This window comes from Microcaecilia unicolor, chromosome 7, assembly GCF_901765095.1.
Source record: "Microcaecilia unicolor chromosome 7, aMicUni1.1, whole genome shotgun sequence".
NCBI classification, from domain to species: domain Eukaryota; kingdom Metazoa; phylum Chordata; class Amphibia; order Gymnophiona; family Siphonopidae; genus Microcaecilia; species Microcaecilia unicolor.
This window is the reverse complement of record NC_044037.1, coordinates 177,850,801-177,868,375: the sequence shown is the minus strand read 5'-3', so window position 1 is coordinate 177,868,375 and position 17,575 is coordinate 177,850,801. Positions and strand designations below refer to the sequence as shown.

At 44.6% G+C, this 17,575-nt stretch overlaps 1 protein-coding gene across 2 annotated transcripts in view; it reads right to left on the bottom strand.

The window, feature by feature from the left end:
• Nucleotides 1-17,575, bottom strand: part of LOC115474599 (SPATS2-like protein) — a 126,718-nt gene that overhangs the window by 18,386 nt on the left and 90,757 nt on the right. For both annotated transcript variants that reach the window (XM_030210128.1, XM_030210129.1), the window contains one exon: nucleotides 10,867-10,976. In XM_030210128.1, coding sequence (XP_030065988.1) covers nucleotides 10,867-10,976 — 110 coding nt within the window. The remainder of the gene's footprint in view (nucleotides 1-10,866; nucleotides 10,977-17,575) is intronic.

Genomic DNA, 17,575 nt, shown 5'->3' with positions numbered 1-17,575 from the left:
TAGCGCTGCTCTCCGTGCTCCTCAATGCTTTCTGACGGTCTCGGCGAGATTCAAAATGGCCGCCGAGAATCTCGGCGGCCATTTTGAATATCGCCGAGACTGTCAGAAAGCATTGAGGAGCACGGAGAGCAGCGCGATGGGCAGGAAAGAGGGGGCTCTTTCCTGCCCCGACGTCACTAGACCACCAGGGCACATGGAATCGTGTAAGTACGGGACAGAGGTCCAAAACTCGGACAAGACGCACCGGAGCACCTAGGTTTTAGAGGAGGGAAAAAGGAAAATTTTTTTTTTCCTATTTCCCTCCTCTAAAACCTAGGTGCGTCTTATGGTCCGGTGCGTCTTATAGTCCAAAAAATACGGTACATAATTAAACCATCAATAAAATAAAAGGAAAACATTACTTCAACTTAGTCCACATTAAAGAGGGAAACCTAGATTTAGAAATCCATAGGAAGATGGATACAAAAAGAATGGGAAAAAATAGTAATAAGAGGAAAAAGAGTAAGAACTCCTCCACTTAAAAATCCTAACAAATCCAAAGTGAACCTAGCAAACTAGGAGCTTAAATAAGATTAACACCTTTACCTTCCAAAAATAATCTCAACTGAACAGGTTCATAGAAAATATATCGAACATTCTGATATCGCACAAAACATTTACAAGGAAATCTAAGTTGGAAGGAAGCTCCTAATGAAGTTACTGCAGAATGCAATTCCAAAAACTTCTTTTGTCTGGACTGCGTCCACTTAGACATATCGGGAAACACCTGTACCTTCTCTCCCATAAAAGAAGTAGCTGTAGACTTATAATACAATCTGAATATTGAATCCCTACCTTGACGAAAAACAAAGGAAACTAATAAAGTGGCTCTAGCAGTTATTTCATATTCTGAAGATTCCAAAATATCAGAGATATTCAAGTCAGTCGGGATCTCAGTCATTCTTTTTAAGTCGCATAAAATATTTTTTTTGAAAAGGTGGAAAAGCTGCTTCTAGAAATTTCAACACTGTTTGCAAAAAAACTATGAAAAAAGTCTCTCGCCGGAGTCAACCTTGATTGTGGAAAATTTAAGAATCTTACATTCAAACTTTGAGAATTCTCCAAATTTTCAATTTTCCACATCATAAATGACTTATCTTGTACTAAAGGTGATTGAGAAGATTATTCTCAGCAATAAATTTATCCAGTGTATCAACTCTTAACAGTGTAGGAGTTTACCTTAATCTCCAAGTCTTGCAGTTTAACTATAGAAGTAGTAGAAACTGAAACAATAGAGGAGCAAACCTGGTGTAAACTCTCCAAAGCCATCCATAGCGTGTATAGGGTCACCACCTCTGGCTTCACCAACAGTTTGAGCATGGGAGAAACAGATGAATCAGCAGGCAGCACATCTACCCATGATATTTCTGATCCAACACTAGACTGTTCCTACGCTGTTAGGATATGTGCCATGATCTCCCCTAATAATGATGCCAAAGATCTCATATATGTCAATGGTGACTCCATTCTCCCAGTACTTGCTTGCTTCACCACCCCCGTAATGCCAAAATTATTGGCATCCACATGGTAGGCTAAGTTGGGCAGCAGTTCCAGCAATTGGGGGGAGTCGAGGGTCCTCCAGGGCTTAGCAAAAACTCACTAAGCTGGGGCTCTTCCTCGCCCCAGCAGCAGAAACACCTGACATCGGGGAGGGAACTGCATAGGATGTTATAGCAGTTTGTCGCAAGGAGCTAGGAGCTGAAGGAGAGGGAGGCACTCCTCTCAGCTTCCCCCTGCGCTTCGGCATCTTGAAGAGTACATTTGAAGAAAACTTCAAGGTAAAAAATACCTCAGTGCGGGAGCACCTAACACCAACATCTTACTCTGACGCCATCTTGGTTTTCCACGGACCTCAAATTTAAAAATTTTTAAACGACTCAGAGTGGAGGCTGGGATAGAAGAGAATTCCGAAGAAAAGACGCCAAGAAAAAGAAGGCTGGATTCCCATCAAGCAAATCTAGGCGAGGGAACAGTAAGCCTGTGAGAGTCCAAAGAACGCAAAGCATGTGTAGAAGTATATGGAGAAATTAAGGAAGAAAGGTAGGGAGGAGTACTACAATAGTAGGCCTTGTGAGCTAATGATAATATCTTAAACTGAACTCTGTAATGAATAGGGAGCCAATGGAGATTGACAAGTAGCTCTGAATTGGATATAAGACAAGTGGCTGTACTCTGCAGGGTCTGGAGAAGTTTTAATTAAGATTGAGGAAGACCAGCGTAGACAAAATTAAAATAATCTAAGCAGGAGCAAGGCATGAATCAAAATGTGAAGAGCCTGGGAGTCAAGGAAAGAATGTAGTGAACAAATCTTTCAAAGAATATAGAAACCTGTTTTTAAGATATTAGAGATACGTAATTGAAAAGATAAATGAGAATCAAGATAAACTCCCAGATAACGAAATGAGGCTGATGAGGGAATAGACAGACCGAATAATCAAAGAGGTTGAGAGGGTAAGGGAAGATCCCAAGACATACAGCATGCCACAATTTTGTCTCCATTTAACATAAGTTTGTTTGTGGAGAGCCAAGCGGCAACCTGAGATAACAGTATTATAAAGGTGTAATGGTAAAGTAGGGGAGAGGAGAAGGATGTCATCTGCATAAATGAAAGCCTTAATTCCAGCAGTTTGGGCTATGTAGACCATGCTGCAGTGGGAGAAGAGCAGGGCCAACAGGCCACAAACTTCTCACAGGATATATAGGCCCAGGACACAGTTTCTGCACCTTACTAAGAGTAGTGTATATGGCACTTCTGCTTTGGCAAGGCAGCCATTCAGCATCTCTGCTGACAACTGGAGCCCCTCCTCTGCACCGCTACTCACAAGGGCCTGTAGGGCTATTTCCCTGTGAGCCTCACTCTGCTGATCTCTGCCTGTGTATACAACTATGTCAAGATGGAGTCTGTGAACTAAGACCCTGCACTTCAGTGACCAAGCAGATTCAACTTTCTGTTTGTACCAGAGCTCTGCTTGTGGTAAATAACGGGCAGGTCTGAAAAAAAAACTCAAGGATATGCAGTGGGCTACCTGACCCTTGCACCTCCCTGATGAGCTACAGGGGGTAAGGCCATGGTGCCAGCAAGTCTGATGAGAGAGACAGAGAGAAGAAGAAAGAAAAGAAGAAAGGGAGAATTTGTCTGGTTCTACTGGAAGAAGGGTAGCTGAAAAGAAGACCAGCGAGACCTGAAGTGGTCCACAACCTTGTGAACTGACCATCTGAAGAAAGTACCTGTTGGTTCAGCTCTACCGGCCAGAGAGACTGTAATCCTGCATGCTGCAGAACCTGTGTTGTTTCCTGAGACGGGGTCTCGCTGTGGAAAACAGCTGGAGTCTAAAGGGGAAAACCTGTGTCCACTTCATCTCACAGACCACCTAGAGTTGGCTCGGTGAGGATTGCAGAGATTTATTTCCTATAGTCGGGGATTAGCTAGTGGGTTCTTACCTAAGCAAAGGCGGGTTAGTCAGAACTTTGTGATCAGGAAGATGTGCTGCTAACTGTATTACTTCATGACCTAGTCAGTATTACTAATCAGGATTGTGTAATAATCTAGTAACCAGTGATATCAGTGTTTTAATTAGACAATACATTCTACAGTTGCATATCAGCATAAGGGAGCTACAATTGTACAGCTGAGCTGTAGTGTAGGGTGTATTATACTATTTTCTTACCTATATAATAAATTAATATATTTCACAGCAGTGACTTTACCTTTATTCCAGTTCTCTCTAACAGAAGAAAAGTTCTGGTGTAGGCCCAGAACAGCCAGGTTCCTTTATAATATATAACCCCTGGACAGAGCTAGGAAGTTGGTTTAGCCAGACTCCTGTAAACGGAACCTGGGAATTACTCATTGGGTAGCTTTGCCCAGAAGAGATATTCATCCTATAAATGCTTACAGGCCAACCCATGCCTGTGTACCTCAAAGTCACCTCTGCACTAGCCTTTCTCATCACTGGCAGCTTCCAGACTGTCCCAGCAGCTACTGCAGGCCAAAGCCAGTTGGTCATCTCCCAGTGCATAGCACAGTTTCTCACTGGGCCAGGGCAGTGTGCATTATGGGATGATGCTTTCTGGTTCAACGGTATGAAGCCCATAAGTGACAAACTTCTGGTGGCGTATGGGGGGTTTGGGTTGATGTTTCCAGTTGTACATCAGACACCCCCTGAGCCATTCGTCAGACATCCCCCAGAGCAAGGTGTCATCTGTCACAGCATTGTAGTTGTTGGGGTCTGTGGGGCTGATGGGAGTGTGGCAGGGTGGCCTGTACATTGTGAGAAGGCCATCCAGGTGTGCATGGCATCTTTGTGGTCATGGGTATCACACTGCACATGGCAGCTGCGCTGTACTGCATGTGTGCACTGTGAATATGTACTGGCCACCATGCAACTGTGCCATGATCTGAGAGATCAACAGCTGGGTATATGTGCTGTCAACATCGTGCTGTGTGGCTTTGCAGGGTATCACATAGGTGTGGTGGGCATGGTGGCTCGAAGGCAGTATATGTCGTGTTCGTGAGTTCTTGTGCCTGTTGGGAGTACAGAGGTGAAGACTCAAACCTGCGCTCCGTTAGGCAGCCGAGCAACCCCACGGCTTCACCTGTGGTGACCGCCGTTCTCCGAGGATTGAGCCCCCAGGTGCAGGCAGCCGACAGGACTTCTGGATAAAGGGAGAGGTCAGACGGCCACAGGCAACAGGCAGAGAGCAGCTAGGTACAGGTGGTCGTAGGTCAGGCACCAAGCTGAGGGTAGTCAGGAAGCTGGCAGGAACCAGGTCAGTCAGCAAGCAGTACGAAAACAGGATTCGAGCAGTGAACAGATCAGGCGGCAAACAGAAGGTAGTCAGGACTCAGGCAGGGGTCAGGTCGAGCAGCAGGCAGAGAGCAATCCGGTGTTCAGGCAAGGGTCAGATCAGGCAGCAAGCAGAGTGTAATCCGGTATTCAGGCAAAGGTCAGGTCAGGTCAGGCAGAAGGCAGAGCGTAATCCGGTGTTCAGGCAAAGGTCAGATCAGGCAGCAGGCAGAGAATAATCCGGTATTCAGGCAAAGGTCAGGTCAGGCAGCAGGCAGAGCGTAATCCGGTGTTCAGGCAAAGGTCAGGTCAGGCAGCAGGCAGTAGACAAAGTCACACAGGAGCACAATCCAATCTACCAAAGTAGAAGCCGAAGCACTGAGGGCAGGGGTAGACGCTCCTAAATAGCCCCCACCATCGGGAGCAACAGGAGTCAGCTGAGGCAAGAGGCTCAGGATTGGCTGACAGCAGGAGAGGGGTGGAGCTGCGGTGCGGGAGCCCAATCCCGGCAGCCGGAGGCGCAGCCAGACCTCCCGCGCTCCCGGGTCCCGCACCCGGAAGAGAAGGAGTTACCAAGGCGCCGGCAATGCCAAAATGGCCGGTGCTTCCACACAGGGACCAGGACGCCCCCTCGGACCTGCACCCCTGGGCGAAGACGCGGCGCATGGCTGCAAGACCGTCGGCCCCGCCACATGGGCTGACGCCCGACGCTCCCTCCTATGGAGGCGCGGAGCATGGCAAACAGGGAGCAGGGCAGGCGATGAACATACCGGTGAGGAGCATGACAGTATACAGTGGTGGAAATAAGTATTTGATCCCTTGCTGATTTTGTAAGTTTGCCCACTGACAAAGACATGAGCAGCCCATAATTGAAGGGTAGGTTATTGGTAACAGTGAGAGATAGCACATCACAAATTAAATCCGGAAAATCACATTGTGGAAAGTATATGAATTTATTTGCATTCTGCAGAGGGAAATAAGTATTTAATCCCTCTGGCAAACAAGACCTAATACTTGGTGGCAAAACCCTTGTTGGCAAGCACAGCGGTCAGACGTCTTCTGTAGTTGATGATGAGGTTTGCACACATGTCAGGAGGAATTTTGGTCCACTCCTCTTTGCAGATCATCTCTAAATCATTAAGAGTTCTGGGCTGTCGCTTGGCAACTCGCAGCTTCAGCTCCCTCCATAAGTTTTCAATGGGATTAAGGTCTGGTGACTGGCTAGGCCACTCCATGACCCTAATGTGCTTCTTCCTGAGCCACTCCTTTGTTGCCTTGGCTGTATGTTTTGGGTCATTGTCGTGCTGGAAGACCCAGCCACCACCCATTTTTAAGGCCCTGGCGGAGGGAAGGAGGTTGTCACTCAGAATTGTACGGTACATGGCCCCATCCATTCTCCCATTGATGCGGTGAAGTAGTCCTGTGCCCTTAGCAGAGAAACACCCCCAAAACATAACATTTCCACCTCCATGCTTGACAGTGGGGACGGTGTTCTTTGGGTCATAGGCAGCATTTCTCTTCCTCCAAACACGGCGAGTTGAGTTCATGCCAAAGAGCTCAATTTTTGTCTCATCTGACCACAGCACCTTCTCCCAATCACTCTCGGCATCATCCAGGTGTTCACTGGCAAACTTCAGACGGGCCGTCACATGTGCCTTCCGGAGCAGGGGGACCTTGCGGGCACTGCAGGATTGCAATCCGTTATGTCGTAATGTGTTACCAATGGTTTTCGTGGTGACAGTGGTCCCAGCTGCCTTGAGATCATTGACAAGTTCCCCCTTGTAGTTGTAGGCTGATTTCTAACCTTCCTCATGATCAAGGATACCCCACGAGGTGAGATTTTGCGTGGAGCCCCAGATCTTTGTCGATTGACAGTCATTTTGTACTTCTTCCATTTTCTTACTATGGCACCAACAGTTGTCTCCTTCTCGCCCAGCGTCTTACTGATGGTTTTGTAGCCCATTCCAGCCTTGTGCAGGTGTATGATCTTGTCCCTGACATCCTTAGACAGCTCCTTGCTCTTGGCCATTTTGTAGAGGTTAGAGTCTGACTGATTCACTGAGTCTGTGGACAGGTGTCTTTCATACAGGTGACCATTGCCGACAGCTGTCTGTCATGCAGGTAACGAGTTGATTTGGAGCATCTACCTGGTCTGTAGGGGCCAGATCTCTTACTGGTTGGTGGGGGATCAAATACTTATTTCCCTCTGCAGAATGCAAATAAATTCATATACTTTCCACAATGTGATTTTCCGGATTTAATTTGTGATGTGCTATCTCTCACTGTTACCAATAACCTACCCTTCAATTATGGGCTGCTCATGTCTTTGTCAGTGGGCAAACTTACAAAATCAGCAAGGGATCAAATACTTATTTCCACCACTGTAGGTCCTTACCTTGTTAGGGTCTTCTGAATCTTTTCCCAGACCATTGTTGCTGATGCTTGGGAGACCCGCTGCCTGTCATATCAGAAGAGGTGCACTTCACTTCGTAGCAAGACAGCCAGGTCACTCTCCTTCTCTGCGAAATTGCACTCCCTCCTAGACTCCATCTTGCATGTGCATGTGGAAGGTGCTGATAATGGGTGGTATATATATTGCAGGTCCTGGCCCACATGCGCATGGCTCTGGCCACCGCATTATGGCTGCCCTGAGCATTGCTGGGAGAAGTGTCTATATTGGGGTGTCCAACTGCGAATCTCGAGGGCCACAATCCAGTCGTGTTTTCAGGATTTCCCCAATGAATATGCATGAGATCCATTTGCATGCTCTGTCTCCATTGTATGCAAATAGATCTCAAGCATATTCATTGTGGAAATCCTGGAAACCCGACCTGGCAAAGACCGAGGTTGGACATCCCTGGTCTACATGCTTCATGGACCTTGACGTTTTCCGCTGCTACTAGAGCTTGGGCGGATAACACTATATAAATAGCACTGCATGTTTAGTGCTGCCGTAGTCTAGTGCTACATGTGTATTGCCCGTTAGCACCTCATGGCTAGTTTCCACAGCTAGGGGGCCTTGTGGCTGCTGAATACTACATGTATATGGGCCCGGCATGTATGTGTTTGCCTATATGCACTCAGTTTCTGCATGTTTAGGCACCATTTTGGACCCTTCAGGATGTATACTGTGATAAAGTCACCTCCAGGATAGTTGGGTTAAGGCAGTTTCAGTCTGAAATACAAGTCCCAGAAGGCATTGCAGGCAAGGAGCCAGAGGGGGAGATGAAGAACCCGGACTGGACTCCTAGCTACAATCAGGGAAGACATAGGTGTAAGCTGGCAGGTTGTGTAGAGTGGCTGCCACTGGGCGGAAAAAGAGTTAGGGAACCCTGTGTGCAGGAGCTCATCATTGGTCTCATTAGTTTAATGCTCAACTCAGCTGGTTTGGGGTGTGAGGAAGCTAATGGAAGGAGAATGATTGGTTGTGGTAGCTGAAGCCAGAGATTGATTAGGCAGGTGGGAAGGAGTCCCAGGAGTTCAGTTCAGTTCAGGAGAGAGAAGCAGAAGGAGAGAAGCAGTTGCAGGCTGGAAACCCTTGGGCAGGGTGGTCCTTAAAGTATTTGCAGGCTGAAAATCCTTGGGCAAGGAGGTCCCTAAAGTACTGAAGCAGGCTGAAATTCCTTGGGTGAGAGGAAGTCCCAAAAGTATTGAATTCACTGTGGAGGAAGTCCCAAAAGTATTGAATTCACTGTGAAGCTCATGCAGGGGAAAACCCTTGGGTAGAAGGAGTCCCTAAAATATTGAACTCTCCTGAAGGTAAAGAGGATAGAAGGTAGAAACTGCTGCTTGGTGAATGAACTGTGATGATGAACTGAAAGAACTGTTTGTCTTGGGAATTGAATTACTGTTTATTGTGCATTGGATAAAGAGCCCAGACTGGAGCCTGTAAGCCTGTATTGAATCCTGGTATGTGCTATGCTGCTGTTGGAACTGTGTACTAGAAACCTGCATGGAATAAAAGTCCTTAAGATTGAAGTTACTGGTGGACATCTATTTCTTCATTGTGCCGGGAGCCTGTGGCTGGAGGAGATTGTTCTATCCTTGGCTGCACCTAGGGGCACCTGGTTACAATACATACACTGTGGCAGTATTTTGTGAGATCTGTGTTTATCTTCTACAAGTTTATTCCACTTTTCAGACGTCTCTGGCAGCAGATGGAGAAACCTCAATTTTACTAGACACATACGTGTACAGCCCTGGTCTTATCACATGTTCTGCTTGTTTTTGCAAATAAGTGGATATTCCCATATCCATGACCTATCTAAAATGGTGCTGATAATGTATGATGTTCTACCATAACATCTACAGTTATGTGAAAAATTGCATATTGAAGCTTCAAAACAGCATTAAGAGCTGCTTATTCCACACTGTTGCACACCACCGTAGATCAGTTGAAAAGAGACACTCTCCTTCCCATAAACACAACAGGTGATCTCCAGTGAAATCTTGATAGATCATACTTAAAAGGCTTCTTTTCTGCTGGGCAGTTCTCCCTGTAACTCCTAACAAGACACATGGAGGGTAATTTTATAAAGGGCACCTACATTTAGAAACCTACAATGTGTCTACTTGGAGTATATTCTATCAAAAAAACACAGGTGCTAGCTTTTCTTTATAGAATACCAGTGTAACATGCCAAGAACGCACAAATATTCTAGGCACAATCACTTACACCAGCTGCTGTAAATGATCACATCTAAACACGCATGATTATAATTCTTTATAGTCTATGTGCGTGAATGTGTGCCCTGTCAATGCTTCACCCAAACTCCACTCATGTGAATGCCCACCTGCAAACTATTGTCATAACATTTAGGTGTCATTTTACAGAACAGTGCATAGCCGGAATATTGCATGTTTAGATCTGGTGTCTGGAGAGGTAGTCATGGGAGACATCGTGCTTAGCACTGAGAAGTCCAAAATCACTTTGAAATATCTTAATTGGCCTCCCTCAGATATCTAGTTTTACATCATTCACCATTTACAAGTATAATTAGCAAAAGTACCATTTATTTGTGAAACTAGCACTTACATTTTCTGGACTTTGCATGTGCAAGTTTGAGAGCTGCATGGGAATGAGGATTGTGGGAATCCCATGGAACCTGTGGATATGAAAGAAGTCGCCACTGGATTCCCGTGGGGATGGAAGAAGTCACCATGGGATTCCTGCAAGTGTGTACTCAAAATCTCTGGTGACTCCAGAATGAGGCTTGGAATGCACTGAGAAAGGAAACTGGAGTGCCAGAATGAGGCTTGGAATGCCTAGAGAGGCAGGTGGAACACCAGACTGAGGCTTGGAACACTTATTGGTTGAATATCATTTAAAAAACCATGGGAGGCTGTTGGGATTGAGAGGAAACAGAGGGCTACAAGCAAGTAAATAATAGCATTGGCTCCTGAAGGTACGGGTGGGGATGGAGGAGATTAACTGTGGGGATAGAATGGATCTTAGTGGGTAAGGATGGGTATGGGTTAGATTCCATTGGGGATGGGCGGGGATGAATGAAATTTCTGTCCCCATGCCAACTCTCTAGTGTAAGTGTTATTTTCACAAATACATAGTGATTTTGCTAAGTATGCGTGTAAATGGTGCATGTTGTAAAACTGGATATCTGAGAGGGGCCGATTAAGATATTTCAAAGTAATATTGGACTCCTCGGTAGTAAGCAGTATCTCCCCCATGACTACCACTTGAAATACCAAACTGGATCTGGAAAGAAGCCATACTTTTTCTGAACATTTTCCTTAGCAAAATAACTTCTTGTGATCTGAATGCAGCCATATACATGTAAGTTTTGGAGGTGCTATATATATAGGCAGTTCATAAAAGGCTCCGTATTCAGCAAGTCTTTCATAAAATACTAGAGGTTTTTTGAATGAATGGAGTTAAACATCATCTAAGCAACATTTAAAAGATCCAGTTCAGAGATGTTTTGCATTAGCATGGAAATGGAACACAGTTGAACTATGTTGAGCATATAAGGTGGCCATCTGTTTATAGCAGTGAAATGTTTGCATAGAATTATCCAAGACAAACCTTAATTTCAGCCCTGAGTTCAGACAGTTGGTTTTCAGCCATTTGACTTGCCAGGTCTGTCATTTTCTTCAACTCTTCAGCTTTTTTCTGGCGAGCAGTTAGTATTTGCACTGGGGGGAAAAAACATACTAATGCATTACTGCTGTGTGCATATAAAAATTGTTTAACATTTACATAATTCTATTTATATATTCCACATACAAAAACCTTAAATTATGCAAAATTACTTGCACTAGCCAAAGTATGACTATTACCATAGTGACAAAGCAAACTATTTTTATAGACAAATCTAATGATTTAGGGTAGGCTTAATTTTATTTACTGGTTCCCGTTAAAGAATTACATTATCTTTTCTCAAATTCCTGTTCATTATTCAGTATATAAATATTTAGGACACCAGATGTTGCACATGAGGTTATTCCAGAGCACAGTCAGTATGGGTTCCAATTCTCTGAAGAGAGATGGGGTGAATGCATTTTGGGGATCTCTTGTGCCAACAGCATCAGATATTCAAGTTTTCCAAAACAATTGTAAAAGGGTTATTTAGGAGATATCCAATGCTGACAACTTATTGGTTTTGGTAGAATAAAATTATCCAGGGCACCCAGTAGACACATCCCCCATCAGTATTTCATGAACATCCTCCAGTCTGCCTCCCGAATCAGCCTATAAGGTGTTATGTACTTCAACAAACCTTCACCCTGAATATCTCTGGGCTGATCTTAGTTTTTTCAAAGTAACTCCCATCTGTCGTGTTTCTTTTATTTTCTTTCCATGGAAAATTATAGGAGCAAATATGTGTTCTCTTTTGTCATTGTTTTTATGGGTGGCTTGTGTAACATATGTTTTGAATTATAGATGCTAATTTGTAAATAACTTGCTCAGTAGCAGGTTAGTAACTCTCACAATAAATGAATAATGCTATTTGCAATCAACTTTGCAAGCTGTGTTTTTTTTTCTCCATGGTAGCATCATGTCACCACTGCATTGCCTGGTGCTCCTGAGACCCTTCTTAAAGGGGCCAGTGGTCTTTAAATAATCACAACCAAATCCATATCTCCTCTCTGACAAACATCCCTCTCCATCTCCCCCCACCCCAGTCACAGCCTCATACTTATCATTGCCTTTAATTGGCAGCTTGACCCCTAGTGGTAGTGCAGCGAGACTACTCCTAGAGGTCAAAGTGGCCATCTCATCAGATAACAAGGAAACCATTCAATGGTGTACCAAGGGTGGGGCAGTGGGGGTGGACTGCCCCAGGTGCACACTACAAGGGGGTACAGAGAGCAGCTGTGCGGCTGTCGGCTCCACAGGTTCCCTACTCTCTCTGATGTTACTTTCTGTTCTGAGGCAGGGAAACAGCAGAGCTGACAGCCATGTGACTGCTCCCAGCACCCCCAGGAGCTACGAGCAATGCGCTGGGGGGGGGGGGGGGATGGAGGTGATGCACCGGGGGAGGATGCACTGGGGGGGGGGGGAGGTTATCCCAGGTGGCAGCTGACCTAGGAATGCCACTGCACTAGTAGGTCCCTGGAGGGATTTGGAGGTGGGGGCTCTTTCCTTGGAAAGAAGGGACTTGTGATGGGGGGTGTGTGTTAGATGGGAGGATATGCTATCAGGCATGATTTGTAAAGACCATCAGCTTCTTTAAGGCTCCTGGAAGCATCATGCTACATGTTAGCGGCCCAAAATTCCCAGGGAGAAAAATGAACTCCAGTTCAGAGTTGTTATTATTTTTCCACAAATAATGCGGCTTTTAAGTTCAATGTAAGCTGTGTTATTGTGCAAATCAAATAATGAGGTGCTTTGCATCTCATTATTATGTAATGTGAATTGCACTAGACTAATGTGTTAAGGGCAAATAATGCAGAATTTTGCCTTTTAATGCACGTTAACCCTCTAATTCTATATAAGTCGCTAAACGTGCGCGAAAATTTGGGCATGTACCTAATTTGCACATGCAATTTAATTAACCCATTAGTGCCCAATGTTCCCATATGGGAACAAATTAATTTGTTCCCATATGGCTTATTTTGGGAACATTGGGCACTAATGGGTTAAATAACAAGCTAATTAGTGCCAATAATTGACTTCTTAATAAATAATTATTTACATTAACTATTTAATTGGGATTTACATGCCTAAATTTTACACGCGAGTAAAAAAAGGGGACACAGAAATGGGATGGTCATCCTAGCATTTACACACCTTGTTTTAGAATAAGGGTGAATACACACCTAATTTAATGTGTACATTTGCACCACGTTTCAGTTGGTGCAAATGACCACGCCTAAAGTTAGGCACGAGTTCCAGGCCTAAGCGCTATTCTATAAACCATGCCTAACTAAGCACAGCTTATAGAATAGCAACTTTTTCGGTGCCATATATAGAATTCACCCCAAGTGCATTATCCTCTTAGTGCACTTACCCCCTCTTTCCATAACAGGTCATCTAAAGTTAGGTGCCAATTGCACATGTAAGTTACAGAATCCTAGCACTTACGTGTGAGACTGTTACATGCTTTAGTGCTCGTTGGGCGCTATGTGTTATTCTATAGCATGTAACTTCCTTAGGATGTAAATGCAAAGGGGTGGGTCCCATATGTAAATGTGTTAATTTAAAGAATATTTTAAGTTACCCCATAGGCGCTCCGTATAAGAGGCTTGGGGAGGCTAAGCCTCCCCAGCCCAATCTTGACCATCCCCTGGCTGCTGCCCTCACAAAAGCAGGGCTTGCGCAGCAGCCAGGGAGCTCTCCCACCGTCCTTCCTTCCTACTCTCCCCGACCGGCAGCCTTCCTTGCCCCCCCCCCCCCCCCCCACTTGTATAACCGTTTTACTCTCCCTGGCAGCAACGTGAAGAAAAAGGCACTGTCTGCAGGATCGCCTCCGGCTTCAGCTTTTCTCTTTGCTTCGCTCTTCACACAGTGTCCCGCCTTTGCGATGATGCATTTCCTGTTTCCGCGAAGGCGGGACATTGTGTGAAGAGCGAAGCGAAGGGAAAAGCTGAAGCCGAAGGCGATCCTGCAGACAGTGCCTTTTTCTTCACGTTGCTGCCAGGGAGAGTAAAACGGTTAAGGCGACGGCAGGAAGAATCGCTGGGAGGGGAGGGGAACAGATCATCGCTGGACAAGACATGGAGAGAAGGGGAAGGCAGGGGGAGAGAACAGATCGCTGGAGGGGAGGGGAGAGGCGAATTTTTGGCCATGGGTGGATGGATGGTTGGAGGGGAGAGATCGCTGGAGAGAAGGGGAAGAGAACAGATCCCTGGAGAGGAGGTGAGGGCAGGGGAGAAGAGAATTGCTGCACACAACAGAAGAAACTGGGACCAAAGCTAACAGAAAAACTAAATACTCAGACAGCAAAGGCAGAAAACTTTTTTATTCAGAATTTATTAATTGAAATAGGTCAACTTTTGGAAATGTGCATCTGTGATATTTTGCATGCAAGTTTAAAATTTTCTAGTATTGCTGCATGCTGAGTCTGACTTCTTGAGGTAACTTTCCAGTTTAGTATTTTGCCTTCATATCTGTTGTCTTGTGTTTTTTATGTGTGATCAAGGTACAGTATTCTGTTAGCGTGTAGTATTTGCAGCCCTTTTTATTTTTTTCACTAGGTTGTGTACTGGTGTTTTAGAGCCAGGTGTAATTATAGTGCTGCCTTTCCACGCATAAGGTTGTAGCTTGTCCTGTCCTTGTAATTGGTGCTGTTGTGGTTTGCTAAGGTTATGAGTGTGTTTTTGCATAAGTTTGTGCATAGTGTTTTGCAGTGGAGAGATTGTGTGTTGGCCTTACTGAGCTGGCACCAAAACATCTGAAAGGGTGTAGAGCCTAAATCATGACACACTACCTCTTGAAGGATCTACATATGGTTGTTAATAAAAGGAGCTCATTGTGAACACTATCCACCCTAAAAGGGTGTTTTGTGGCTCTACATTAGAATTGTGATATTATGATCCTTTGTTTCATATTGTTGATGGTCTGCTTTTTCCGTATGGGTGGTACATTGGTGTATTCTGTCCAGTGTAATATTTATGGTACAGTAAGGTTCTGCGTGTGTTTTTGCACAAAGTTGTGCATAGTGTTTTGCAGTTGAGTGATTGGTTAGCTTATGCTTTGAGCAACCACTTTATTCTTTGACATATGATACATATCTAATATTATTAACATTTGTATAGCGCTACCAGACGCACGCAGCGCTGAACACCTGACACAAAGAGACAGTCCCTGCTCAATAGAGCTTACAATCTAATATCTAAATTTAATAAAAGGTATTAATTGTGACTATTTTATTTTTACTTATTTTTTTTTCTGTGTGTTGTCAGACAATTATGGAGGTAAGCACCGCCCCTGGCCCCGCCCCTAACTCCACCCCCTTTAGCTGCCCCAAACAGTTGGGCCACCGACCGCCTATAAGTTACCCGCTAAAGTGCTGCATTTAGGCATAGCATTGACATAGCATGTGGCCATGCCTAATTGCTGGAGTGTAAATGCTGACTCATGCTAGTATTCTATAATGGAACCTGGGTGCTCAGATGCCGTTATGAGATTAGCGCTTCGTGTGCTGCTTCTCGGTGCCTAACTAACAACCTTTCTTACCCCCATTTTTGCTGTCTCCTCAAAGCCATATGGGAGCCACTGCTTGTCTTGTGGATGCTGCTAGATTTGGGAAAAGACTTGAAAAAGTTCAGAGGAATACAACAAAAATAGTATGGGGTTTGCACCAAAAGAAGTTTGAAATGAAATCTGAAGACCTGATTATGTATACGCTAGAGCAGGCAACTCCGGTCCTCGAGAGCCGCAGGCAGGTCAGGTTTTCAGGATATCCACAATGAATATGCAGGAGATAGATTTGCATACCATGGAGGCAGTGCTTGCAAATCTATCTCCTGCATATTCATTGTGGATATCCTGAAAACCTGACCTGCCTGCGGCTCTCGAGGACCGGAGTTGCCTACCCCTGCCCTAGAGCAAAGGGTTCTCAACCCAGTCCTCAGGACATATCAGGCCAGTCTGGTTTTCATGATATCCACAATGAATATGCATGAGGTAAATTTGCATTGTATGTAGATATTCTGAAAACCTGACTAGCTAGGTGTGTCCCAAGGATTGGGTTAAGAACCCCTGCCATAGAGGAAAGGCGGGACAGAGTAGATACGATGCAGATTTTAAATAGTTGAAAGGTATTAATATACAAACAAATCTGTTTCAGATATGGGGAAGTGGTAGAACTAGAGGAGAAGAACTGAGATTGCAGGGTAGTAGACTTAGGAGTAACAGCAGGAAATAACCATTTCATGGAAATGCTGGTGAATACCTACAAAACCTTCTTGCTAGAGGTGGGTATAAAAACCATAATGGAATTAAAAAACACATGGGATAAACACAGGTGGATCCCTATTTAGAAAGAGGAGGGAGTCAAAGCAAAGCTAAATAACCTTAGCACTTTAAACGGAGCAAAGAGGGGTATAACCTTCTGGAATCATCAAGTACAACTCTGGCCGTCTTGTTGGGCAGACTAGATGGACCAAAAGGAAACAATAGCAGATTTTTTAAAAAACTGCGTTACTATGCTATTCCCAATGCAGTAAGAAGTTTTAGGATAAAAAAAGCAGCAGTACAACTACTTCACTAAAGAATAGCACAATGGGTATGCAAAATGCTGTCTACCAAATTGATCTCGATGTATAAAAACATCTAAAATTTTGTACATTTTTCCATTCTTCTTTTAGTGCTGAATTTATACTATATCTCATGGCTAGAGTAAAGATGCAGCACAAGAGCAAAGGAGTCAGTTGATCTTTAGGTTTTAAAGGTTTTTCAGCCAATTAGGAGGAGGACATTGCAGATGGAAGATTTTTTTCTGGCTTTTTTGCTTCAAGTGCTCTGCCTGATTTATTTTAGGAAAAGGATTGTTTAAATTGGAATTTTATACTGCTGGGATAATTGTTGTCTTATTTTTTTAGTTTTAGCAGAGCATGCTCAATTTCACTAAAAGGAGTGTGCAGAATATGAGGGGAAGAGAGGGCAGGGCAGGCAATGTGGCGGTGCCGGAGACCAGCACTGCACAAGGCTTCAGCTGGTGGGGGTTGGGGGCCCCAGCCAGCCAAGGTATTTGCTGAGGCAGTGGGTGGGGAGCGGCAGGGCAGCAGACCAAAATGTGCCATCCTGGCCCCCTCCCACTGCGAAGTCTGGCTATGCCCCTGGCTCTAGGATTTCTTTTTTTAACTCCATTTCCAAATAGAGGTGACCTGAAGTCCCTGCACTTCCCCACATGAGATTAGCTGCTTCTTTTGATCTATAGAACTGCTGAGGAAAAGGTAGAAGTTTTGGTAGAGCTTTTCTGTTTTCTCTTTTCCTTGAACATGTGTAAACATTTCTGCAACTGAAGTATGCTGGGAAACATTGTCACCAAAGCTGTTGCCCCAGTTATAGCTTCTGCCTCTGTGTTTCCTGCCGTTATGTTGTTGGTTCTCTTCTCTACCAAATTGGTATGTGCAGGAGACTTGGTTTTAATTTTATAGAGTTCACCTTTGTTTATAATTCTGCTTAACGTGGGTATTCTGTGAATATCCTGTGTGACCCCTGAGGCAGATGCCTTTGTGCGTCAAAACATGGACTGTGTCGGGTCCCTTGAATTATCAATAAAGTTTTCCATCATCATCTCCCAAGTTGGTCTAGTCTGTGGTCAGTCTCTACTTCCTTTGTACTG